At 45.2% G+C, this 26,835-nt stretch overlaps 3 protein-coding genes across 3 annotated transcripts in view; 2 read left to right on the forward strand and 1 right to left on the reverse strand.

Moving 5' to 3' along the window:
• Window positions 1–1,009: 1,009 nt before the first annotated feature.
• On the reverse strand, window positions 1,010–9,705 carry zc3h12ab (zinc finger CCCH-type containing 12Ab; the record flags this gene model as incomplete). Its single annotated transcript, XM_084484849.1, has 5 exons — window positions 1,010–2,046; window positions 2,346–2,446; window positions 3,053–3,287; window positions 5,429–5,568; window positions 9,239–9,705. The coding sequence occupies 5 exons, from the start codon at window positions 9,703–9,705 to the stop codon at window positions 1,010–1,012; spliced, it is 1,980 nt and encodes a 659-aa protein (XP_084340975.1).
• Window positions 9,706–20,220: 10,515 nt separating this feature from the next.
• Window positions 20,221–25,898, forward strand: oscp1a (organic solute carrier partner 1a; the record flags this gene model as incomplete). The annotated part of the gene is made up of 11 exons (XM_084484850.1): window positions 20,221–20,332; window positions 21,229–21,258; window positions 21,380–21,534; window positions 21,892–22,059; window positions 22,514–22,594; window positions 22,751–22,854; window positions 23,331–23,459; window positions 24,363–24,414; window positions 24,875–25,023; window positions 25,354–25,402; window positions 25,764–25,898. The coding sequence occupies 11 exons, from the start codon at window positions 20,221–20,223 to the stop codon at window positions 25,896–25,898; spliced, it is 1,164 nt and encodes a 387-aa protein (XP_084340976.1).
• Window positions 25,899–26,608: 710 nt separating this feature from the next.
• Window positions 26,609–26,835, forward strand: part of lsm10 (LSM10, U7 small nuclear RNA associated) — a 1,081-nt gene continuing 854 nt past the window's right edge. The window contains exon 1 of the mRNA XM_084484600.1: window positions 26,609–26,672. The gene's annotated coding sequence lies outside the window, so the exon portion shown is untranslated. The remainder of the gene's footprint in view (window positions 26,673–26,835) is intronic.

The following is a 26,835-nucleotide window of genomic DNA, read 5'->3' on the forward strand; positions in this document are numbered from 1 at the left end:
AAAAACAAGAATACATCCAAAGAAATGGGTAAAAATGACGATCAACCACCTATGCTCGGATGGCAAGCTGAATTTATTTTCTTTGTACGCTTATGAATATATATGAAGCTTCTTGACCTTTCTGCCAATGAGCATGGTTTGCTGGCCAAGATGTTTGGTCAGGGGCGGGGCTAAGTGTTGATCAAAGGACATTTCTCACTGAATTTGGCCTAAGGAACGACAGATCCTCCATGCTGCTATTCCGCCGTCTGTGTATGAATGTGCATACGAATAGGTGAATCTGAAGGAATAATTGTAAAGCGCTTTGAGTGGCCACTGGTCTGACACCGGGCATATTAGATGCAGTCCATTTGACATTTACTATTCCTACTATGACATTTCTATCATGGTAAAAGCTAGACTAAACATAGACATTACAAACATAAATTTTAAATTATGTAATTAATTTAATTGATGAGCAGGTCAGGGTTAGGGATGTAATCCCACTGCCTGTGGACACTGATTATAACAGAACCTTGTGAGTGGGAGTCAACCACCCTGTATGTGAGGGTAAGGGGAAACTCACATGCACAGTGAACACAAACCCAAACAGCTTCAATGTCCCATGGGGCATCGGAGCAAATAAAGAGGAGTCAACTTCACTAGCTAATCCATCAAACGCAAAACATTTCAAATGTGTCAAAGGGAATTCCTTGATGAGGCAACATGCCTACAAAAAGAAGCCTACTTCCTCTTGAACTCCAAGGAGTTCTTAACCCACTTGGCAATTGGCACACAGTTAAAGATACAATTTGCATCAACAGTTGACTGATACAGCCCTCATTCCTCGAGGGCAACTTGTTATCTAATATAGTTAAAAACATCAAATCGTTCCAAGTGGAACCGGTTTATCGTGCTCAGAAAAAAACACATTTCGCCACGATACAGTGACGAAAAACGACCGCTTTGTAACAGAGGCTCGTACGGCCTGTGGATCCGATGAGGACCAGGGTCCCGAGTCCTGAGACCTCTACCTCCTGGCCTGAAGCATGATGATCTCGGCCACCAGGACCTGGGGGTCCAGCACATTGGGGTACATCTCCATGGCCTGGTCCACCAGCCGGCTGTTGAAGATGGCCAGGAGCTTCTTCCTCACCGTCTCTCTCCCGCCTTCAGGAGGGCTGGGCGGCGCCGGGGGCTGGAGGTAACCCCAGGGGGCGGGCCTTTCTCCAGGCCCAGTGTATGGACCTGCCAGGGGGACGGCGGCCGCGTACAGATCCGACCAATAGCGCGCCTCCGCCGGCTGGAAGGCCCTTCTGTTCTGGAGGTCTGTCGGGTGGCTGTGCGCCTGCATGCTCATCGGATACGGGGTCCCGCCGTATCCGAGGTAACGGGGCGGGCCGTAGGCCATCAGGTCTGGGGGGTGGGCACCGGTGGTCGGCCCCATGCTGTGAAGCTGAAAATGGTGGTGGGGGTGAGGGTGGTGGTGGGGAGTGGCGGTGCTGGCGGGGTTCACCAGGGATGGAGGGGCGTGCGAGCAGCAGCTACATGGTCGCGTGTTAGCGGGGTAGTACTGGGGTTCTTGGCTGAGCACCGGGAGGCTGAGCCCGTAGCCTTCCCCGTAGCGGCGACCCCCGTGTTCCCAGGAGACGTCGGCGGACTGGTTCTCTATGGAGCCCAGTCCAGAGTCCAGCTGCACCTGGGATCCAGTGGATCTCAGGGGTTCCCTGTCACTGGGAGACGGCTGGCTGGCCTTCTCCTTCCTGGATGGCTGTCTTCTGCCGGGCTGGGCACCTCCTTTGACCACAATGTGGTCAAACGTCACAGGGCTTTTCCTGGTGTTGGGCTGGTGGTGCAGTGAGAGCTTCTGAGCCATCTCCTCCTCCAGAGAGAGGCACTGGGATGACCCGGAGGTCAGAGACCCTACAGAGGATAGGGAGCCAGGTCTGTGGTGAGACGAAGGGGACTTGACCCTCTCCCGCAGTTCATCGGCCAGGGCCAGGTTGGACTGGGGGCCTCTGTCTGGATGGAGGAACTTACACTTGATCCCATAAGTGCACTTCCTCCCTGGATGAAGACAAACGCACGTGAAGGTTTAGCACACACAACTGCGACCAGCTGACGTTCCACCACCACCATCATCCCTATCCTTCTGTGTCCTCACCTCTCCACTGGGATAGCCAGTGTGGGGTGAGCGTTGTGGTGCAATGCTCACCACTGGCACCCAGGTGTGTACTACACACTGGTAATGGAAGAGGTGTGATAACCCCCACACATTTTGACCAGGTGGGTCCTCACCATAGGTCTTACACAGCATGCTAGTAAACAGAGGACACCCTTGATTCACACTATGACCAGCGCCTCACCATATGGACAGGGGTGTTTCTTGGCCATCTTCGGAACCTTCCGGAGAAAGTTGTCCAGCGTGGGACCGTGGCGACCCAGGGGGTCATCGGGAACGATGAACCTGATGGGAGAAATCCAACCCGCATAAGTCACGTCAGGCTAAATCAAGGCCATTATTATTCGTGTATGATCCGTGAACCGTGTCTTAAAGGGCTGCACACGCCCACATTATACGATACCACCGCAACCCTAAGCCTTCTAAAATAACTCCCCAAAATCCTAGGAACCCAAGAAGGGAACCTTGGGAGAGAACACAGAAGAGACCTCCCTCCATCCACTGATGATTTGAATTGGCAGAAGTTTCCAATGGGCAGACATGTAACAGTAGCAAAAACAAAGCACAGATCTGGGCTATGTAAGAGTATGTTGGTGGAAATTGGCAAATTAGTATAGTTCAGAGGTAGGGTACATTTGTCTCTCTCTCTCTTTCTCTCGTTTTTTTGTGCTTTTGTTCTCCGTACCTCTCCTTCCTCATTTCTGTCTACCTCCTCTCCTCTCTTTCCTCCCCTTTCTCTTGTCTCTCATCTTCTCACTCTTCCATTCGCCCTCGATATCTCTCTCTCTCGTTGTCTCTCTCTCGTTGTCTCTCTCGCCCTTCCCCTATTTTTACTCCTCAGTCATATCCCGTAATGCTTTCATTCGGAGGTCTGAGGAGAGCAGCACTCACTTGTCGTTGACGAAGAAGTACATGAGCAGGCTGTGCTCGATGAAGCGCTTCCACTCTGGGTTCTCTCCCTGGAGGTCGCGGTACGTGTCGTTGGACACGATGACGCCTGTCGACTGGTGTGCCAGCTTCACGATGAAGCGGTCGTCGTAGCACACCACGCGCTTTCCTGCCACGCGTCGGGATGGCGTGAACACCATGATCTTCTTCTTCTCCAGGTCACGCAGGATGTGCTGGTCTTCACAGTCCGAAGGGGGCGGGACAAAGGTGTGTGTGTGGGGGGGGGGGGGGGGGGGGGGTCACATGATTTGTGTTATTATTACTGTTGGGTATTTAGCAGACGTTTTCATCCCAAGTGATTCACAGTGAATTCAATTTCAGGGGGGAATCGAACCCAGTAACTTTGAGTTGGGAGTTGAATACCCTAGCTACATGATCTGTCTCTCAAGTGATTTACAGTAAATTCAGATTCATGTCATTAAGTAGCAGGTTTGAGGTTAGGGCAATGGGCTCAGAGATGCCTACAGGTAGGTGGTCAGGGGATCGAACCCAGTAACTTCGGCAGGGAGTTGAATACCCAAACTACACCATCCTGCCCTCTGAACTAGGGACACACACAACCACGCCAGACACACACAACCACGCGCAGCCTAACTCTAGCCCCGGCAAAGGAGCGACACACATAGCGAAACGCTGATCCGTGTCCCCCTCGGGAGCGGGTCCGTGGACTCCAGCCACGCCGGACACAACTTAACTTCGAGTGATTATTCCCGTTTGCAACCGCTTACAAATCTCAACAGCCACAGAATGGATTTAGTTTTAACAGAATGGTTTAGGAATTATTCAATGGTCTACTTTAACAGATTTCATTAGTTTTAATAATGGAGTTCTGCAAAATATTGGTCAAGTAGTGGACACGTCACAGACAACCCACCTAACATTTCATAATTAGCGCTACATCAGATGTCACCAGAGATGTATAAAGTACTAGAGACCCAGACTTAAGTAAAAGTATAATTACTGTATCAAAAAGGTGACTTGAGAAGTAGAAGTGTTCTTTAAACACCCCACTTAAGTGGAAGTACTAAAGTATTCAAAATGTTTTGTACTTTGAACATTGAGTCTCCTTTCTGGTTTGTCTAGGTTGAAATAGAGTGGTTGACACCGACATTTTGACTATTGGTCCTGTCTCAGTATTTGGCTCATTTAGAATCGCCCCTGCCTGCTTCAGAATGGCTGGCTACGTGTCCTTAAGTCCTTAAGAGTAAAAGTATTAAACTCATCAAAAATATGTAGTGAAGTAAAAGTGGAAGTAGGAGAAAAAAATAATACTCCAGTAAAGTACAGCTACAGCATTTTAGTACTTAAGTACAGTAGTGAAGTAGTTCTACTTCGTTACTATACATCTCTAGATGTCACGCAGCAGAATTGATCATTGCAAACTGTGTTAATGGACATAAACTGTTCTTTTGCCCTAATAATGATACTAATAATATAAAAAAATGCCAGTTTGGGATTTGGGAATGCATATTTGAATGATACATTAGGCCTGCTTGGGCAAAAAAACAACAACAACAACACAGGGTTGTCTTTTCCCGGGAAAAATATTAAACCCTGCTCTGAACCAGTTAAAGTTTATATTTGATAATTTGTTAATTAACTCACATATCGTGAGCGTTGTCACCGCAGAAAAGCAGTTAAAATCTTTCCCAAAGGGCATAACCGTCAAGGGAATTAACGCAAACATTTTTTATTTTACGATTTGGTAGCGAACCAATATATTACACAAGAGGGTGTATTTTACCAGCATAGGCTGTTAAATACACGTTGTACTTTGCAGAAGAACTTCTAGTTAAAAAATACTGGATGTTTTGGATAAAAATAAGATTGATGTATGGGTAATTTCCCTTTTGTGCTCCCCTGACAGACAATTTCCTCAGTGACAACCCAGTTAATTTCCTTGACTTTAGGTGTAGAGATGAGATAATGTTTTATCTGATCACAACGACCAACACGCTAAAATTAATATGTATATATGTGCATGAGTGAGGTCCAATATGACTGAAGGATGTTGGACAACAAAACACTTCAATAATAAAGCATTTAACATTACATTAACAATGAATGTTTGTGAGGTTTTATTTACATTTACTTTGACATTCCTATGATTCCTATTTTTTTCATTTTTTCTCAAATTTATCTCTTTACTTTCTATGAAATGTCCTGTGCTTTTCCTTGCTTTCCTTGCTACACCCATATTTCTCATCTGGGATTAATGAAGTACCATCCAGTATAACCTGGCGGCCATATTGGTTCCACAATAAGGCTGCTTGCTGAAGAAGGCTAATTGGAGTCTGCTGCTGCTCCTTACTGGCTCACCTGAGATAGGGACATCTGGGCGTGATGGCTCCTTCCTCCACGACGGCACGAAGACGATGATGTCAGAGTGGCCTCGTTCCAGGAAGAAGTTGACAGCCAACTGAATCCCCAGACAGGAAAACACTTCCTTGTTCCCGTGGCTGAAAGCGTGACAGGAAAGATTGGAGGAAACAAACTTTAATTTAATTAAGGAGGGAGAATTTTTGGTTCAAATTATTCAAACTCCATTGAGTTTGGAACTTTTGTTTGGAACTGTTCAATATTAGTAGTAGTGGCTGTGTCGGGTTTTCCCAGGCAAAAGGTTCCAGGTTTGATTCCACAAGGTCCATAGACTACCTGTAGGCTTAGAAGCCTAACCCATATGTGAGGTGACATTTATCTTAATCCATTATAAGTCACTTTGCATAAAAGTTTTCTCATAAATGACTCAAGGGTAAAACCTGTTAACTCGCAGATTGGATCAGCCCAGGTTTTTTTTGGTATAATCGTATCATAATATGATCTCATTAAATATAATTAAAATTAAAGCTGCGAGCAGCATTTTACAGTGCCAAGCATAGGCCGACCAATAAACCATCAAACCTAACCCTAACCCTTACCATTAAGACCATAGACTAACCCTAACCCTAACCATAACCTAACCCTAACCTAACCTTAACCCTAACCATAACCATAACCATAACCTAACCCTAACCATTAAGACTGTGACACAGACCATAAACCTAACCCTAACCTAACCCTAACCATTAAGTATATCCTAACCTACCCTATAACCTAACCCAAAATGGCCAACTTTGACGGCATGCCACGGACACGCCCTTCAACGTACAGTCACAAATAGCACGGCGTTCATTCAGCAACATTATTTAAGTGTACTGTTCAGTTTTGAAGCAGATCTGATGAATTCCCTAGGAGTTTGTTTGTTCAAATACAAGACCACGGAATTCAAAATGGTCAAATTTGACGGCACGCCACGGACACGCCCTTCAACGTACAGTCACAAAAAGCACGGCATTCATTCAGCAACATTATTCAAGTGTACTGTCCAGTTTTGAAGCAGATCTAATAAGTTTGTTCGTTCAAATACAAGACCACACAATTCAAAATGGCCAACTTTGATGGCACGCCATGGACACACCCTTCAACGTACAGTCACAAATAGAACAGTGTTGATTTAGCAACATTTTTTGACTGTACTGACCAAATTCGAAGCAGATCCGATAAAATCTGTAGGAGGAGTTAATTAAAATATAACCCAGAAATACCAAAAATGGCATCTCTGTGAAATTCCATTCAAAGTGTCACAAATTGACTTCAGAGTTCATTCAGCACCATTTTTGGACTGTACTGACAAATTTTGAAGCAGATCCGATAAATTCCCTAGGAGGAGTTCATTCAAATACAAGGCGAAAAAGTGAAAATGACCACAAAATGGCCGCCGAGAGTGAAAATGAAAATGAAAATAGTCGACTTCCTGTGGGTTTTGGGGCATGGGTCCAAGAGGCTTTTCTGTAGGTCTTGGCACGTTATACGTGCCTAGGGTTAGGGTTAGGTTTGATGACGATTGGGTTAAGTTAACCCTGCCTTTTGGCGTTAAGTTAAAACTTGACCATTTTTAGCCTATGGCGGCCATGTTGTTTTGCCAATCGACTTCATTTCACTTGAGCAGTTGGAACTTTGGGCCCCAACGGCCACTAAGTCAGTCCCACTTAAATCAAACATTGCGTCTATGAACTGTGGCTATTTTAGTGACAGGCCACACCCATTTCGATGCCACGCTCTATTTGAAAATATGTTGACTTTAACTTGAATTTGATTCTGAACAACTTTTGTATTGGAGTCAACATCATAGGAGTCCCAACTTGATGTTGATATGAGCAATTAACTATTTTCGCCTTTTAAACCACGGCCCTTTTAGAAGTCAATGGCTCATGGGCATCGATTACGGGCGTCGATTATGCTGGGGACGCTGGGGACGAGTACCCACCAGTTTTCGTCAAGATTAATTTTGTACTCACCACTTAAAAAGACCAAAAACTTGAGTTGAATTATTATGGATCACTTGCAGGGGCAGGGGTGGTGAATTATTTTTCGATAATTGACCATTGCTAAGCATATAATGGCCGCTGTCAAGGAAAGTGGCTCTGATGCACGTCTCTCGTATCACTCCGCAAATAGTCTGGTGACTTATCAACCCCAGCGGATTCGGTTGCTAAGCGACGTCAATGTCTTTGGCGGACTATTTCTCTGCTGATCAACACTACGAATGCTGGTAACAAATTAATTGTAAAAAGACACACCGTGTGAAGTTATTTTTTCGTTTTGGCAAGTAGCCGTGTAATAAGCAGGATAATTTATAGAACGTCGCAGGTCGAAAACAAGCCCCTTAAGGGCGAAGCAAGACCCCTCTAATAATTTGTTTGTCTTCCCTGGGATTGGAATGTTACATAGTGCAAGTTGAGTAGAATGACCCCTAGTTATTTACAAAGTAGGCTACACAAAAGGCTCTGAGCAAGTCTAGGAATATATCCCTGTATATATTCCTAGTGTGTTTGACACCATAAAAGGTGTCAGTCTAATTTGTTATATTTTGGGAATTGTGTGTCTTAGTCAAATACGAATTAAATTATTCTGTGAATAATCATTTCTTAACAATTTCTCATAAGTTCTTTAGAGATAATTCATGTTCATAACATGAATTATTAAAGAGAGGATGCAGATTGAGGATGCAGAAGTGTCTGCCATTCAAGTTGTCTCCAAACCTTCCTCCCATTACCTTACAACAGAAAATAAAGACATGACTTTACTGTTCCTAAAGACAAAATAAAGACACGACTCTACTATTGCGGTTCACCCTCCACAGACCAAAGCCTTCCTCCATCTCCTGTCCCGACCGGGACACACAGAGTTCAAAGACGCACGTCGTAAATAGCCTGGGAAGAACACCTCGCCCGATTCTCTCAGGGCTTTGCTGAGGTTCAACGCTTGATCAAACCCTAGTCGACTGTGCCAAAAGGCAGGGCTATTTGCATGGAGTGTGCGGCGTCGACTAGGGGAGAGCTGAGAACATGACACAATGTGGTCAGGCCTGTTCCTGTGCCGCGGTACAGACAGGGCTGCTCCCCACGAGGACACACGGCGCCACACAGAACAGAGAACACGGAGAGAGGAACATGGATTTGCATGCAGAGATTTGCATACCGGAGCACGCTGGGTTGGGCGGGCTAAACGGACGTACCTGTCCATGCGCGCCGAGGCGAAGAGGAGGAGGATGAGGGCCGGTGGCGGGGGGTGAGTGAGTGACAGAGTGATTGAGTGAGTGACACAGAGTGTCTTTAATTAATCCATATTTTGAAGAGACGTACATTGGTTCCCTGTTCGATTAATAAAAAATGTCTATCACTCTTTATCGGAGAGGCTGGTATCCAAAGCCAAACAGTTGCGATATAACTGCAGATCACACTATCAAAAGCAACCTATCGTGCAAGTTAACATTGGCTTGTAGCACCAACTGCTATTTAGATGAATAATCAATACATACAGATAGCAGTAATTAAAGATCTATGAATGTGGTTTATAACTGTGGACGCTGTAAGTGTTGATTCAGTTGGCTATAATCTGTAACTTCACCGCTTGTTTCTACTACATTTTACACACTCAACCTTTAAAAAAAGGCAGGTTAATTTACAAGTGATATTATGATTATTTTTATTGCATGATTATTATGCTAACTATTCCTCCCCTCTACCTCAAGGAATTAGCACGAGGAAAATCAAGTTGAGGCAAAGCACAAAACATAAAAAGGCTAACCTCATGGCCACATTGCTGCCGTCGATTACGATGGGCCTGAGCGCTTCGGCGAGGCTATCTCCCCTCTCCTCCTGGAACTCGGGGCTCTCTTGATCCCTGCTGCTGCCCCTCCGGGACCCCGGCTCAGACGCGCCGCCGCTGCTGCTGGGGCTGGAGGTCCTGGTCAGCGACGACTCTTCTCCGTGCGCCTCGGGGCTCGCCCCCGTCCGCACCAGCTCCCCCAGAACCCGGTCCGTGTCCGCGCCGAACTTGTGCATGACGGCGCGCACCTGGGCCGCGGAGTAGCCCAGCTTTCGAAAGAAGTCGAGCTGGTGTTCGAGAAGGGAGTCGGCCGGGGAGGAGGCGGGCTCCTCCGGCGACCCGGGGGAGCCCTGCTGCTGTGGCGGCGTGGCGCCGCGCTGCATGCGGTCACTGATTGGAGGAGTTCCCGGGGTACGATACCCGGGGTTGTGGAGCGTGACGTCCATTCAGGTGAACCGTGGGGTCGTTCAGCACACGCCTCGCTCCTGTCCTCCGGGAAGTGTGATCCTCCTCACACGGGTGCTGCTATAGCGTGACGCCGATTGATCATGTTGGTTTGTCTGGGACCGTCCCATCAACGTGTCACACCTGCTGTCAGTAAATAGACGACTTCGTCAGACAAAACATTTAACAGGAACTAATATGATGTGTAAGACAGTAGAACATAGTGATGAGTCGGTTGGTTTTGAAAGCATGAAAGCCTATTTGTCTACTTATTCATACGCCGGGTCTTAAACCCTAACCTTCCAGAATTAAGATGTAATGTTAGAAACGTACCGTAATGTTTATAGCCTGCTCACTATTGGCGACGTCTTTATTGCGCGTCCTTTTCGACTCACATACACAAGCGTCTGAAAGTCTCCCAACGCCGACGCGGTTTTGTGATCTGATCGAGAGAGCACCTCGGCGATGATTTCGTGATCTCAGAGGAGTGTGTGAGAGTGACAGGAAAAAGGGAGGGTAGAAACAACACCAGAGCAAAAGAGGTTGGGCCGTTCAGCATCTGCCTTTATGGACCCCTTTAAGAAAACAACGCTGGAAGATATTATTATAGACCTTTTCAGGGGGTATTGACACACACACACACACACACACACACACACACACACATACGATGTCAGACAGACAGACAGACAGACACACACACACACACACACACACACACACCAGGCAAAGGTGACCAGAGTTGTTGACGGGGGGGGGGGGGGAAATATAAAGACTTGGGGGCCCGGGGCTCCAGGCAAGTGCCTGGTTTGCCTAACAGTACGGTCCGCCCCTGGTGTTGGAGGTGGGGTTTGTTCCATTGCGATACAGAGGTATGATTACAATAAGATATGCCTCATGTAAGGTGTTCAGGTTCAGCTGAGGCCACTTCTCACCCGGAGTGGAACATGCTGATCCCTGACAGATCACGGCATAGCAGAAATAATCATATTTTAGGAGATATCATAGTTTTCCGAGAATCCCGAAAAATTAATTTTAAAGTCGTTTTTTTTTATTTGTCAACATAGTTCGCACCATTCCAAACATACACTATATAAACAGGTTTAAAGGTTAGAAAACGTTTCATTCCGCGCATAACAGGACAGGTTAAATACTACGCCTTGAAGATAATCAGTATACACAAGATGCCTCTGATCGCATGTATGTGATAGTAAAGCTAAATATCAAAATCTTCTCATGTTCTGCTGTTGTTTTTTTGATTAAAAAGTAGCAGTGCTTGCTTATCATCACATCTTTATTTTGTCTTTTTGTTATGAGTTTAGCCGGAAGCCCTTTTCTGCCGGCGAAACGTCTTTTTCATCTCATGGCATTTTCTTCTGCGGAGATGCACTTCTTGCACCGATTCGGTGTGCCGGACTGGGATCCGGGGGGGAACTGGGAGCCCAGGTTCTGGTGGGGGATGCTGGGAGGCTGGTGGGTCCGGCTCTGACCCGCCTGGGTCAGGGATAGAGAGCTCCAGGGCAGGGAATGGATGGGCTGCAGGCTGGTCCTGGAGGTCAAGACCTCCTTGGGATGTCGGCTCTGACCCTGGGGGTTCTGGATCGGGATTAAGGGACAGTTCAGGTGTTTCCAAGGACATGGTCTCTTTATCAGCGTCAGAGCCTGGTCTCTCTTCCTTGGAATCGGACCCTGGTTCTATTGTCGTGTGGGTCTCTTCGATCGCATCAGACCCTGATTCTGTTATGGTTTGTATCTCTTCCTCCAAATCGGACCCTGATTCAGTTGCGGTTTGTATCACTTCCTCCGAATCAGACCCTGATTCTGTCGTGGTTTGTATCTCTTCCTCCGAATCGGACCCTGATTCTGTCGTGGTTTGTATCTCTTCCTCCGAATCTGACCCTGATTCTGTTGTGGTTTGTATCACTTCCTCCGAATCAGACCCTGATTCTGTCGCGGTTTGTATCTCTTCCTCCGAATTGGACCCTGATTCTGTCATGGGTTGTATCTCTTCCTCCGAATCGGACCCTGACTCAGTTGTGGTTTGGATCTCTTCCTCCGAATCGGATCCTAATTCTGTCCCAGTTTGTATCTCTTCCTCCGAATCTGTACCTGATTCTGTTATGGTTTGTATCTCTTCCTCCGAATCAGGCCCTGATTCAGTTGTGGTTTGTTCTTCCTCCAAATCGGACACTGATTCAGTTGTGGTTTGTACCTCTTCCTCCAAATCTGTACCTGATTCTGTCGTGGTTTGTATCTCTTCCTCCGAATCTGACCCTGATTCAGTTGCGGTTTGTATCACTTCCTCCGAATCAGACCCTGATTCTGTCGTGGTTTGTATCTCTTCCTCCAAATCAGACCCTGATTCTGTCATGGGTTGTATCTCTTCCTCCGAATCGGACCCTGACTCAGTTGTGGTTTGGATCTCTTCCTCCGAATCGGATCCTGATTCTGTCCCGGTTTGTATCTCTTCCTCCGAATCTGTACCTGATTCTGTTGTGGTTTTCATCTCTTCATCCGAATCGGACCCTGATTCGGTTGTGGTTTGTATCTCTTCCTCCGAATCAGATTTTGATTCTGTCGTGGTTTGTATCTCTTCCTCTAAATCGGACCCTGATTCTGTTGTGGGTTGTATCTCTTCCTCCGAATCGGAACCTGATTCTGTCGCGGTTTGTATCTCTTCCTCCGAATTGGACCCTGATTCTGTAGTGGTTTGTACCTCTTCCTCTGAATCAGACCCTGATTCTGTCATGGTTTGTATCTCTTCCTCTGAATCAGAACCTGATTCTGTCATGGTTTGTATCTCTTCCTCCGAATCAGGCCCTGATTCAGTTGTGGTTTGTATCTCTTCCTCCAAATCAGAACCTAATTCTGTCGCGGTTTGTATCTCTTCCTCTGAATCCAACCCTGATTCTGTTATGGTTTGTATCTCTTCTGAAGAATCTGAACCTGCTTCTGGAGTAGTTTGCATCTCTTCCTCCGAATCAGACCCGGATTCTGTTGTGGGTTGCATCTCTTCATCCGAATCGGACCCTGATTCAGTTGTGGTTTGTATCTCTTCCTCTGAATCAGATTCAGATTCTGTCGTGGTTTGTATCTCTTCCTCCGAATCTGACCCTGATTCTGTCGTGGTTTGTATCTCTTCCTCCGAATCAGATTCAGATTCTGTCGTGGTTTGTATTTCTTCCTCCGAATCGGACCCTGATTCTGTCGTGGTTTGTATCTCTTCCTCTGAATCGGACCCTGATTCAGTTGTGGTTTGTATCTCTTCCTCTGAATCAGATTCAGATTCTGTCGTGGTTTGTATCTCTTCCTCCGAATCGGACCCTGATTCTGTCGTGGTTTGTATCTCTTCCTCCGAATCAGATTCAGATTCTGTCGTGGTTTGTATTTCTTCCTCCGAATCGGACCCTGATTCTGTCGTGGTTTGTATCTCTTCCTCTGAATCAGATTCAGATTCTGTCGTGGTTTGTATCTCTTCCTCCAAACCTGACCCTGATTCTGTTGTGGTTTGTATCTCTTCCTCCGAATCGGACCCTGATTCTGTCATGGTTTGTATCTCTTCCTCCGAATCGGACCCTGATTCAGTCGTGATTTGTATCTCTTCCTCCGAATCGGACCCTGATTCTGTCGCGGTTTGTATCTCTTCCTCTGAATCCGACCCTGATTCTGTTATGGTTTGTATCTCTTCTGCAGAATCTGAACCTGCTTCTGGAGTAGTTTGCATCTCTTCCTCCGAATCAGACCCTGATTCTGTTGTGGGTTGCATCTCTTCATCCGAATCGGACCCTGATTCAGTTGTGGTTTGTATCTCTTCCTCCGAATCAGATTCAGATTCTGTCGTGGTTTGTATCTCTTCCTCAGAATCAGAATCAGATTCTGTCATGGTTTGTATCTCTTCCTCCAAATCGGACCCTGATTCTGTCGTGGTTTGTATCTCTTCCTCCGAATCGGACTCTGATTCTGTCGCGGTTTGTATCTCTTCCTCCGAATCTGACCCTGATTCTGTTATGGTTTGTGTATCTTCCTCTGAATCAGACCCTGATTCAGTTGTGGTTTGTATCTCTTCATCCGAATCGGTCCCTGATTCAGTTGTGGTTTGTATCTCTTCCTCCGAATCTGACCCTGATTCTGTTGGGGTTTGTATCTCTTCCTCCAAATCGGACCCTGATTCTGTCATGGTTTGTATCTCTTCCTCTGAATCCGACCCTGATTCTGTTATGGTTTGTATCTCTTCTGCAGAATCTGAACCTGATTCAGTTGTAGTTTGTATCTCTTCCTCTGAATCTGACCCTGATTCAGTTGTACTGGGAATCTCTTCTGCAGAATCGGACGCTGATTCTTCAGTTGTGGTTAGTGTATTAGCTGCATGTCCAGAACCGCTTGCTGGATCAGTTGTTGAATCTAGATCTTCATCAATCCCTTTAATTGTTATGTCCCAAGTTGGTCCATCATGTGGTCCAGGGGGAGTGAATTCTTCAGGAATTGTTTCCATTTCATGTGTCGGCTGCAATTCATGTCCGGAGAGTATTACTACTGGTTCTGTTGATGTTTGTGTCTCCTCGATCAAATCAGATTCAGATTCAGTTGTAGTAACCATCTCTTCCTCAGAATCAGACCCTGAATCTGTTGAACTCGGCAACTCTTCTAAAGAATCTGACCCTTGATCTGTTGTGGTTTGTATCTCTTCCTCCGAATCGGACCCTGATTCAGTTGTGGTTTGTATCTCTTCCTCTGAATCGGACTCTGATTCTGTCGTGGTTTGTATCTCTTCCTCCGAATCGGAACCTGATTCTGTCGTGGTTTGTATCTCTTCCTCTGAATCAGACCCTGATTCTGTCGTGGTTTGTATCTCTTCCTCGGAATCAGACCCTGATTCTGTTGTGGTTTGTATCTCTTCCTCTGAGTCAGAACCTGATTCTGTCGTGGTTTGTATCTCTTCCTCTGAATCAGGCCCTGATTCAGTTGTGATTTGTATCTCTTCCTCCAAATCAGAACCTGATTCTGTCATGGTTTGTATCTCTTCCTCAGAATCAGAACCTGATTCTGTTGTGGTTTGTATCTCTTCCTCCAAATCGGACCCTGATTCTGTCGTGGTTTGTATCTCTTCCTCCGAATCGGACTCTGATTCTGTCGCGGTTTGTATCTCTTCCTCCGAATCTGACCCTGATTCTGTTATGGTTTGTGTATCTTCCTCTGAATCAGACCCTGATTCAGTTGTGGTTTGTATCTCTTCATCCGAATCGGTCCCTGATTCAGTTGTGGTTTGTATCTCTTCCTCCGAATCTGACCCTGATTCTGTTGGGGTTTGTATCTCTTCCTCCAAATCGGACCCTGATTCTGTCATGGTTTGTATCTCTTCCTCTGAATCCGACCCTGATTCTGTTATGGTTTGTATCTCTTCTGCAGAATCTGAACCTGCTTCTGGAGTAGTTTGCATCTCTTCCTCCGAATCAGACCCTGATTCTGTTGTGGGTTGCATCTCTTCATCCGAATCGGACCCTGATTCAGTTGTGGTTTGTATCTCTTCCTCCGAATCTGATTCAGATTCTGTCGTGGTTTGTATCTCTTCCTCAGAATCAGAATCTGATTCTGTCATGGTTTGTATCTCTTCCTCCAAATCGGACCCTGATTCTGTCGTGGGTTGTATCTCTTCCTCCGAATCGGACTCTGATTCTGTCGCGGTTTGTATCTCTTCCTCCGAATCTGACCCTGATTCTGTTATGGTTTGTGTATCTTCCTCTGAATCAGACCCTGATTCAGTTGTGGTTTGTATCTCTTCATCCGAATCGGTCCCTGATTCAGTTGTGGTTTGTATCTCTTCCTCCGAATCTGACCCTGATTCTGTTGGGGTTTGTATCTCTTCCTCTGAATCCGACCCTGATTCTGTTATGGTTTGTATCTCTTCTGCAGAATCTGAACCTGATTCAGTTGTAGTTTGTATCTCTTCCTCTGAATCTGACCCTGATTCAGTTGTACTGGGAATCTCTTCTGCAGAATCGGACGCTGATTCTTCAGTTGTGGTTAGTGTATTAGCTGCATGTCCAGAACCGCTTGCTGGATCAGTTGTCAAATCTAGATCTTCATCAATCCCTTTAATTGTTATGTCCCAAGTTGGTCCATCATGTGGTCCAGGGGGAGTGAATTCTTCAGGAATTGTTTCCATTTCATGTGTCGGCTGCAACTCATGTCCGGAGAGTATTACTACTGGTTCTGTTGATGTTTGTGTCTCCTCGATCAAATCAGATTCAGATTCAGTTGTAGTAACCATCTCTTCCTCAGAATCAGACCCTGAATCTGTTGAACTGGGCAACTCTTCTAAAGAATCTGACCCTTGATCTGTTGTGGTTTGTATCTCTTCCTCCGAATCGGACCCTGATTCAGTTGTGGTTTGTATCTCTTCCTCTGAATCGGACTCTGATTCTGTCGTGGTTTGTATCTCTTCCTCCGAATCGGAACCTGATTCTGTCGTGGTTTGTATCTCTTCCTCGGAATCAGACCCTGATTCTGTCGTGGTTTGTATCTCTTCCTCGGAATCAGACCCTGATTCTGTTGTGGTTTGTATCTCTTCCTCTGAGTCAGAACCTGATTCTGTCGTGGTTTGTATCTCTTCCTCTGAATCAGGCCCTGATTCAGTTGTGATTTGTATCTCTTCCTCCAAATCAGAACCTGATTCTGTCATGGTTTGTATCTCTTCCTCAGAATCAGAACCTGATTCTGTTGTGGTTTGTATCTCTTCCTCCAAATCGGACCCTGATTCTGTCGTGGTTTGTATCTCTTCCTCCGAATCGGACTCTGATTCTGTCGCGGTTTGTATCTCTTCCTCCGAATCTGACCCTGATTCTGTTATGGTTTGTATATCTTCCTCCGAATCAGACCCTGATTCTGTTGTGGTTTGTATCTCTTCATCCGAATCGGACCCTGATTCAGTTGTGGTTTGTATCTCTTCCTCTGAATCTGACCCTGATTCTGTTGGGGTTTGTATCTCTTCCTCCAAATCGGACCCTGATTCTGTCATGGTTTGTATCTCTTCCTCTGAATCCGACCCTGATTCTGTTATGGTTTGTGTCTCTTCTGCAGAATCTGAATCTGCTTCTGGAGTAGTTTGCATCTCTTCCTCTGAATCAGACCCTGATTCTGTTGTGGTCTGTATCTCTTTCTCCGAATCAGACCCTGATTCAGTTGTAGTTTGTATCTCTTCCTCTGAATCTGACCCTGATTCAGTTGTACTGGGAATCTCTTCTGCAGAATCGGACACTGAATCTGTTGAACTGGGTAACTCTTCTAAAGAATCTGACCCTTGTTCTGTTGTTATCTCTTCTGTGGAATCAGACCCTTGTTCAGTTGTGGTTTGTATCTCTTCCTCAGAATCAGACCCTGAATCTGTTGTGGTCTGTATCTCTTCCTCCGAATCAGACCCTGATTCAGTTGCGGTTTGTACCTCTTCCTCCGAATCGGACCCTGATTCTGTTGCGGTTTGTATCTCTTCCTCCGAATCCGACCATGATTCTGTTTTGGTTTGTATCTCTTCTATGGAATCAGACCCTTGTTCGGTCAGGATTCGAGACCCTGCCATTGAGTCATCATGGTCAGGCCCTCCTACATCTCCAGTCTCTCCACAAACACAGGGATTGATTTCTATAATGTTCTTGATGAGCTCAGTGCTGGGGAAGTTCATGGTAATCACTCCAAGGCAGCTCATGCGGGAGCTACTCCTCTTGTATCCCAGAACCATGTCATTAAGGTAACTGTTGAAGCCTCTGGCCACCATTTTGGGGCTGGTTAAGATAGACGACGCTGTTGTGTCTGTCAGAACAACATTGCTGTCGCACACATTTTTGGCGATCCATAGATATTCCTTTACTTTAGTCACCTGGTCCTCAAAGCTCTTGAACTTGTGGTCATTTGGGAAGCCGGGTTTGTGATAAACGACACCCGTGCTGAAACTGTCACTTTGAACCAACACAATCTTACCCCGGGCTTGTTCGAGGCTGGGAACAGAGAGTTCGGTCCACATTTGTGCGTTGTGCTGTCTGACCAGGTGGAGGATCAGCCCTTCGACTATCTTACGATACGCTCCATGCAGTGTTAGTCTTAGCAGCACTGTCTCGCTGGCATGCATCTCTAAGAAGTCCAGGGCTGTCGTCACTACTTCGTCCAGTTCAGTTTTTTGCCACAACATCCAGAACCCGTCTCGGACGTCAACACTCTGGTGTGCGAGGAACCAATTCCCGACGTGGATGTCGAAGTATCGCAGCCCGGCTTTGAGTTGCGTGCCGAAGGGCCAGACTTGACATATCATGTGGGGGCCTCCGTGGAGAGTGAGACTTTCGTACGTTCCCGGGATGGAGAGAGTGGAAAGGGGTGTGTCGTCAGGGATGGATTCCATCCAGTTCAGGTTATAGGAACCCTCGTTTAGATAATCGTCATCGTTGAAGCCCGTCTCTGAACATGAAGTGAAGGCTGCAACGATTCTGGGCAGAGGGACACAGATAGAGAGAGGAAGAGAGACAGAGACAGAGAGAGAGAGTGAGAGAGAGAGAGAGAGATTATGCACACTTTCCTTAAAAAAAAAAAAAAGTGGAGCCTATATTTGAGATTATGCACACAAAAGATTTTTACAAAATCTATGATGTTATATGCAAGAACCACGATCAAATATTGCAACACATTCTGATGAACTACATTTGCTTCAGATATACGAATCATTGAGATACTTACAAAAGCAGAACCCAGGGGTACCGATAAATACCCATTTTAAGTCTTCCGTCTTCCGGTAACAAGAATAAAACGTCTTCCTCCCACTTTCTATCTGTGTGACATCAGTTTTTCTTCAGTCATTTCATCATTCACTGATGTCCTACAGTCAAGCCCCGAGACACCTCAATCGTGAAGCCGGCAGTGTGGTCACCCAGCGTTGGAGGAGACTGACCCGTCCCCGGAGATAGAGAACGCCATTTGCATCTTTGGACCTCGTCATCTTTCACTACGAGAGCGGGACGGCATGGAGAGAGAGAGATAGGGCAGCGTGGACATAGTAAAACCCTCTCTGGATCTCACAGTATAAGAGGAGATAGTGAGTTAAATTAAGGTTTATGGAAATAACACAGGCCTGTTCCCCAGCTCTAACATAGTGTAACATCGGAACAGGCAACACAGTTTTGAGTCTTTTGAAGCTTCACGACGACTTAGCAGACGCTTTTATCCAGAGCGCCTTACAATGAATTCAGATTCATGCCATTCAGGAGGTTAGGTACAGGGGCCTCTCACTCTAGGATAGTGAACACTAGGTAGCACGCTAAGCATAATTTGTCACATGTCATCATAGAGTATCAAAATAACAGCCTCAAACTGCAGCATCATCAGTAACATATCATATAAAGTAATATATAAATAATATATAAGTAATATATAAAACTTTTTTAACAGCAGCATAACAAAATAATAACCACTGCAGGCTCCAAAGATTAACGAAAATAATTATGCACATGAATAAGGTATAAAAGGAAGTCATCAAAACAAATAAACACACACACACACATTATTCACTGTTTTTCACACACCCAAAAACGACCTCAAAGTGCAGTATTGTCCTAATCAAGTATTTTCCCTACACTATACAGGACTCCTGTTGGAGTGCCACTATGTGCCACTTCAGCGTTTAATGAGTTTCAGTTTAGAAAAACTGCACTGAGAAAGGATGCTGGGGGGGGGGGGGGGGGGGGAGAGAGACTCTTTTTGTATATTATGTAAAAACATGTAATTTGCCCGAATTGAGGGATAGGGTACACAATTAAGAAATAACAACGGTGGGCCTGTTCATAACTAATTTATATATTTTGTAATGTAATAATGACATTTTTTTTAGCATCCTTAATTTTGGCCCCCCCCCTGCCGGGCCCCTGCCCTGCGTACTCTGCGTATGGGGAGCGGCGGCGGGGAGCGGCGGCCCTGCTAGGTAGGCTGTGCACATTTGGGATCCAACCCACGGCCTTTCAGCTGGGAGTATACCCCAAACCCTGACTACAAGTAAACCATCTTATCCTGTTTAATACAGTGCTATGAAGTGTCCGACGAGGACATGTATGTCTTATCAATCTCAAAGAGACACAACCCCTTCAAGTGTCTTGTGTCCGTCTCCCTCTCTGATTGGGCGTGCCCTGCTTCAGATGTCATACTTAGGTGAACCAATCAGCTTATGACTGGCTGTTGCTAATCCTTTGGCCACCTGGTCCTTCTTAACAAGGCTAGCCGGCGGTGTGTGTGTGTGTGTGTGTGTGTGTGTGTGTGTGTGTGTGTGTGTTTTGTGTGTGTGGGTTGGTTGGTTGTGTAAAGACATGCGTTGTCCCTTTGGTATTTAGTCCAACACTTGCAGCGATGGCATCTGCTCTCTGCTGAAGCTGCCGTGGAATGACACAGAATTTATGAGATTCAACTGCAGCTGATTTGCCTACGACAACCAAACCATCCGTACAAGACTTGAGTCCGGGCTGTGGATCCTACACACACACGCCACAGCCATGTCTATGAGGACTCTGCCGCTGGTTTTTATCAACATGGGAGGAGAAATGCTTTACATACTGGACCAACGGCTTCAGGGTCCCAACACTGCTGGGGACTGCCCAGAGAAAGGTACAGAGAGAGAGAAAGGTAGAGAGAGAGAGAGTGAGAGAAAGGTAGAGAGGTAGAGAGAGAAAGGGAGAGAGAGAGAGTGAGAGAAAGGTGGAGGGTAGAGAGAGAGAGTGAGAGAAAGGTAAAGAGAGAGAGAAAGGTTGAGAGAAAAAGGTTGAGAGATGTAGAGAGAGTGAGAGAGAGAGAGAAAGAGAGAGATCCTGGCTAGTACTTGGTAGTTCCTTACTTAGTTATTTCAGAATAATAACTTAATATGTTGTTTGTTAGTTCAGTTAAATCAATGTCTAAATCTAGGATAACTATTAAGTAAAAAATAAATAATAATAATAATAATAATAATAATAATAATAATAATAATAATAATAAATAAACTCCCTGAGGATTTAAGACTTGCCCCAATGGCTTTTAAAACAATACTGGAGACTTTTATGTTTGCTTTAGCTTTCTGCTAAATCTTAAATCTACAATGCTTTTTTAACTTGCTATCTATTTTTATTTTATTACTTAAATGTCTTTATATGTTTCTATCTATTTTACTCTCTTTTTTTCTTTTACTTATCTATTATTTTCTTTTTATTGTATGACAATGTTTAATGTGAAGCACTTTGAGTCTGCCTTGTGTATGAAAAGTGCTATAAAAATAAAGTTGCCTTGCCTAAAAAAACACACACACACACACACACCTTTGAATTAGTCAAGGAACATTTGACATGGCACTATATCCTTGCATGACCTTTGTGGTTCATTCGACTGCCAATATTTGTAAAATTTGCATTTTGGATATGGTAGCACACACACACCCTTGAGCACACCTGCACATTTCGACACATTACAACACGTTTCATCCACAAACCTGTCACAAACCTCTGCTTTTGTGCATTATCACACGGTTGCAGGGGTATGGTCGGAGCAGGACAGAAAAAGAGGTATGTCTGTCTCTAGTTAGTAGTTAGAACAAGTTACAACTATCAGTGGTTATAGCTACAATCCATAAACATCTCCACACCAAATACTATGATTGTCCTGTTTAACCCCCCACACACACAGTGATGACCACCATCATCAGGACCATGTTCAGTAAAGACTTCATGGACCAGCTCTTCAAACCGCAGCAGTTGTACTCACACCGGACGCTAAAGACCGTGCTAACGCGGTTAGCTCACACCTCCATCATGAGACTCAGCCCCACTAGCATGGACCGGGTGGGTTCTACACGCCTAACAAGGCCATTTTGTACAAAATCACATACAAAGACACTATCATTATCAACTAATAGTCTCCCAAAACACAGTCATCCCTAGCCTCTTCCTTTACCGTGTGTACCTGTGTTTTTCTGGAACAGGTTGTAGGCTACACTAGCATGGACAGGGTGTGTCCTTCGAGTGAAACGCAGCCATTTTGTTCACGCAAAAAGAAAAGACACAACCATTAGCAACAAGTAATCAAAAACAAAAACAGTCACCCCTCGCCTATTCTTTTACCATGTGTTTTTCTCGAATGGATTATATGCTATATAATATAATAAAATTGTATTTAAATCATAAAAATGTTTCTCGTAGCTTTACGAGCTGATGGCCATGGCGTTCAAACGCCAGCTCATCCTGTGTCCTCGACCCAGAGACCTGCTGCTCATCTCCTACAACCACCTGGACTCCGTCAGGAGGTTCGTGGAAGACACCCCCAACGTCCTGAACCAGGTGGACGAGACGCAGCGCAGGATAATTGAGGTGCGGAGCAACGACGTCATTCGAGACAAATGCATCACATCTGTTGACTACCCGGGTGACTTAAGAGTTGTAAAGAGAGAGAGAGAGAGAACAGAAAAGAGAACAAGAGCGCAGGATTTGGAAAATAGCCCAAAACCTCCCGTGCCTGAGGTGAAGTTATGAGAACGCCCAATGACCAGACAGGGAAGAGATGTCCTGAAGGATGGCAATGGCATTTCTAACCTATTGCACTCATTTTACAACTCTTGAATCTTGCGTCACCTTTAAGATTCCTCTGGATGTTTAGGCCCTGCGGTTTTAAAGGGGCCCACTTTCTCCTGGGGTGAATGCACTCTTACTCTTTTCTTGTGTCGTGTGTCGTGTGTCATGTGTGTCGTGTGTCGTGTGTCTGTGTGTGTGTGTGTGTGTGTGTGTGTGTGTGTGTGTGTGTGTGTGTGTGTGTGTGTGTGTCTAGGAGTACACAACCCTGTCGGACGCTGAACTTCAACTTCTAAGGCATACACTGCTCATTTTCCTCCAGGACATGCACATTCGTGTGAGTCTTCTGCTGAAGTGGTTGAACTTTTTTTTCACGTTTCTGTGAAATCGTTTGTTTCTGTTTCACGGAATCTGTATGTATGTGTGTGTGTGTGTGTGTGTGTGTGTGTGTGTGTGTGTGTGTGTGTGTGTGTGTGTGTGTGTGTGTGTCCAGGTGTCGTTCTTCCTGAGGGATAAGGTGCAGAACCCAAACGGGCGGTTCGTGCTGTCCCGGTCGGGCCCTGTTCCTCACGGGGCCGAGGTTCCCGGGATGATACGGTAATGGAAGGGTCCGCAGGCCCCCCCACAGTGAACTCAACCCTGCAGACTATTGAATAAAAACATAAAACCTCCCTACTCGTACCAATCAAAACTGTTGCCCAGATTGTGTTACAACTTTAAGTTATTTTAAGTTTAAAAGATGTGGAAAAATGTGGACTCTTGAATAATTGTACTCGCTTGGTAAGGGTAATACTGTATATTCATATTTCACGGTAATTTATTTATTTTGTACATAGACATATTGCTTATCCCTCTTACTTGAATCATATTCTACCTTGTTTGATTTGCTGTTCTTTGCGGCTGTAAAACCTGAACTTCAAAACTTTTTAAAATGAAAATCTGTTCCATGTCATTAGCTAATGCCATCACCACAGTATTTTTATATTATTTTGAATCTTATTTTTGTATTTCCCTCCCACTTCTCTGTAAACTCTGTCTCGGGACGTTTGGACGTGTGTTTCCTGTTGTGACAGGATGTTGGACAGCAGGGGGCGGGAGGTGAAGAGGGCCTACTTCCCCTCGGGAGGAAGTTACTCCAGCCCGGAGAGGGAGGGGTCCTTCTCCCTGCATGGAGACAGAGTCACCAGACTGGGCACCAACATGTATGTGTACCTCATACCCCACACTGGAGAACAGTTCACTACCCAGCTCTTATCCATCGGCTCCTGGTCTAGGCTAGAGGCCTCACAGGCCCAAAGTGCAGACTGAGCACATTCAATTGCTGTTTTGTCCACAAAGCGAGTCTTAAATAAAAACACAATATAGACATCCTGAATGAGATAATGAGCTTGCTCAAGACTCACTTGTTCAGAGTTCACCTAGACTCTGCATAGCCTCCCCCCTTACCTCCTCAGCCCTCCTACGCACTAACTGTATGTTGGCCTTTAATGTACGCACTTATTGTATGTTGTACGTCCTTGCACTTAAAAATAGTACTTTGTATAGCATTGTGTAGCGTCTTATCCTAGCTATTTTTGTTGTCTGCTGGGAATGGGTTAACCTAGCAATTGTTAGTGCCTGCACTTGGTTCTATGAACATCCTTACTGTACCGACAGAGATGTTTTTTTTCTCTTTCTTCTGACAAAGTTGCTTTGGATACAAGCGTCTTCTAAATGCCCTATATGTAAATGTAAATTAATAAAAACAATATAAACATCAAACAAAATATCAATATAAACATCCAGAACAAGATAACAAACTCGCATATTTAAAAAAGTTCAGCTTCAATAACCGGTTTGTCTTCATGTTGTTGCTGTTTTTTGTGTGTCTACTTTGACAGAGCAGGCAGCGTCGGAAGCGATTTCCCCACAGATCTAATCTAACAGCAGCCTTCTGACCTCGGTTGTGAAAGGGGTTCCTTGTTCTCAATGCACACGTCACCTGAGATAAATACCTCTGCCAAGAGACTACATGCAAATGTCTCGACACGCCATGATGGCAGCAGACGGATGACATGTCATTTTTGGCATTCTCTTCATGACCCTGTGCTTCTGTGGTTTCATAGATACGGTGTGAGCCAAGCAGGGGAGACCCACAACAACAGGAGTACTGCCAAGGTGCCACGCACACACACTAGAGTGCTGTCTACCTGCAGTGACACAGGACTCTGATTACATACATTATTTATTCAGATCATATAGTTCATCAACAGTTTTTTGAACAGTTTTTTCTATTGTTTGTTAATTCCACCTAAAAATGTATACATTTGTATATTGGTCACATTTTCTTTTGTATTACCTTGGACCAACCTTGGTTTAAATTGTGCTTTATAAATATAAATATATCATATACACATAATATACAATTATGGTATAGCACCATTGTAAACCGATTTTATAAAGTGCTTTAATTTGCACAATTAAAAACAAGTTAAGTTAAAACACTGAATCAATAGAGAGAAAACTTAACAAGGGTCGGTCTACAGAGGCGGAGGGTGGTTAACTGCAACTCGTTGTACCTGGAGGTGGAAGTAGACGGGGGTTTACTGTAACTCACTCTGCCAGGGCCATCCTACAGGGCAGCACCAGCCCTAGCCTCCTGGCCTCGGAGGAGCTCAACCTGCTGGCCCATCTGATGGGGGGGCTGGAGGTCCTGCAGCGGCCCGGGTCTGACCCCACGTACCGGGTGAACCTCTTCACCATGGACCCAGGGGAGGAGGAGGAGACGTGAGTGGAGCTATTAACACGTTCTGGCTCAGGTTATGGATGCCATCATCTATTTTTGCTCAACCTACTTTCATTTAATTAAAATATTTCTGATGGAGTCTCATCCAATGAACCATACTCATGGTTCATTAATTAATCATTCATTGTTTGACTATTAGCCATTGCTGTAGATTTGCATGCATGAGAACCATGAGACTCAATCAAAAGTGGAGTGAGAAATGTTTTTACTGGTAGCAGCTTTAGTTTTTCAGTTATGAAGTCAAGTTACGATCATAACCCGTCATCCTTATAATGTTGAAGGTTAACATCTCTTCCTCTTGGTTTCCCCAGTGAGTCTGGGGACTCGCTCAGGGACGTGGTCACCATCCAGGCCATGCCGGTAAAGCACCTCACCTTAAATAAAACCCTGCTATGGTCCGCTGTTTACGGTGCAAATTCCTCTCATACCAAAGTCTGTCTGCACACCTTGTTCACCTGGCGGCCACATTGGTTAGTGAGCTTGCGAAACCTTCTAGAATATTTGGAAACCATGACAACTCCATGCATTGTTTTTAGTTCCACATTCCATGTCGCATTTAGAATGCAATTCCATCGAATTGTCATGGTTTCCCCCAAAATACTAGAATGTTCCCCCACCCACTCAACTCGCCAATATGGCCGCCGTTGTGAACGAGGTCTATTAAGCCACCGAAGCAGACGCTGTCATAGGAGCGTCTCATTGGTTGTTTGTGTGATGTCAGGACGCCCAGGCTACCGGTGAGCTGGCCCGGATAGCGGAGGAGTTCACAGACCGGGACCCAGCGACAGAGGAACCCTGCGGCTCCAGCAGCAGCAGCAAGGGAGCGGACCTGCTAGCCCTCATGGACACATGCTAGCGCTCATGGACACATGCTAACCAGTGCTAGCTGTCGGTTAGCCACAGAGCTAATTCAGTTAGCAGCCTGAATGCGCCATTCGGTTCCCCAGTATCCAGCCAGTGTTTAGAACAGAGATGGCTGCTAGGGGGAATGAAGTCCATTAAAAGCTGTTTTGATAGCTATCCATTAGTGACATCACACACGGGAGTGATGTCACACAGATATATGCTGGATTTTTCTATCTATCCGTACATTTTTAAAACCCATGTTGGTCATATAGAATATTGTATACGTTTTTGTTCATGCTGTTGTAAATGTGTTCTCTCAGTCTCATATTCTGTAATTTATGGAGCCAGGTGCAAATATATGTGCAAGTGTGAATATCCAAAGGTATTTTATTAATAAATATATAATTGAACCTGTGTGACTTATGTTTGCCTTTTTTTATCATTTGTCTGGATTTCCTCTGAAAGACTATTTATACATGTATTATATATTTTTTATTTTTCAAGTAGGTTGAAGAAAAACGAACATTATAATAAGGCCTTAATACATAGACACACATTTTGTATATCTGTATTTATAATTGCACACGCCATAGAAACGCAGATGACAGCTATACATGTCGGCACACTGAGACGGACACTAGAGGGCGCTGTAGGACATTTACTACAGGAACATGTGACGTCAGAACAGTCTCTTCCTCGGTGGTCAGCTGTTTTGGTTTTGAGCGGCGCTTTCTCCTCGGTCATCACAACAGCACCAGAAGTGTTGATGCTCTAACGAATACAGGTAACTTATGGTTCGTTTCTGATGTGTGTTTAAGACCATCCTGCGGGACCGAGGGGTGAAGAGTTTCTGGCTGTGCAGTGAACCTTGAGCAAGTATATTAGCCACATTCAGGAAAGACGTCACACTGAAAAACATGCAAAAATTAAGTGAAACCAGGCAAATA

This window comes from Micromesistius poutassou (genome assembly GCF_964030765.1).
Source record: "Micromesistius poutassou genome assembly, chromosome: 20".
NCBI lineage: Eukaryota > Metazoa > Chordata > Actinopteri > Gadiformes > Gadidae > Micromesistius > Micromesistius poutassou.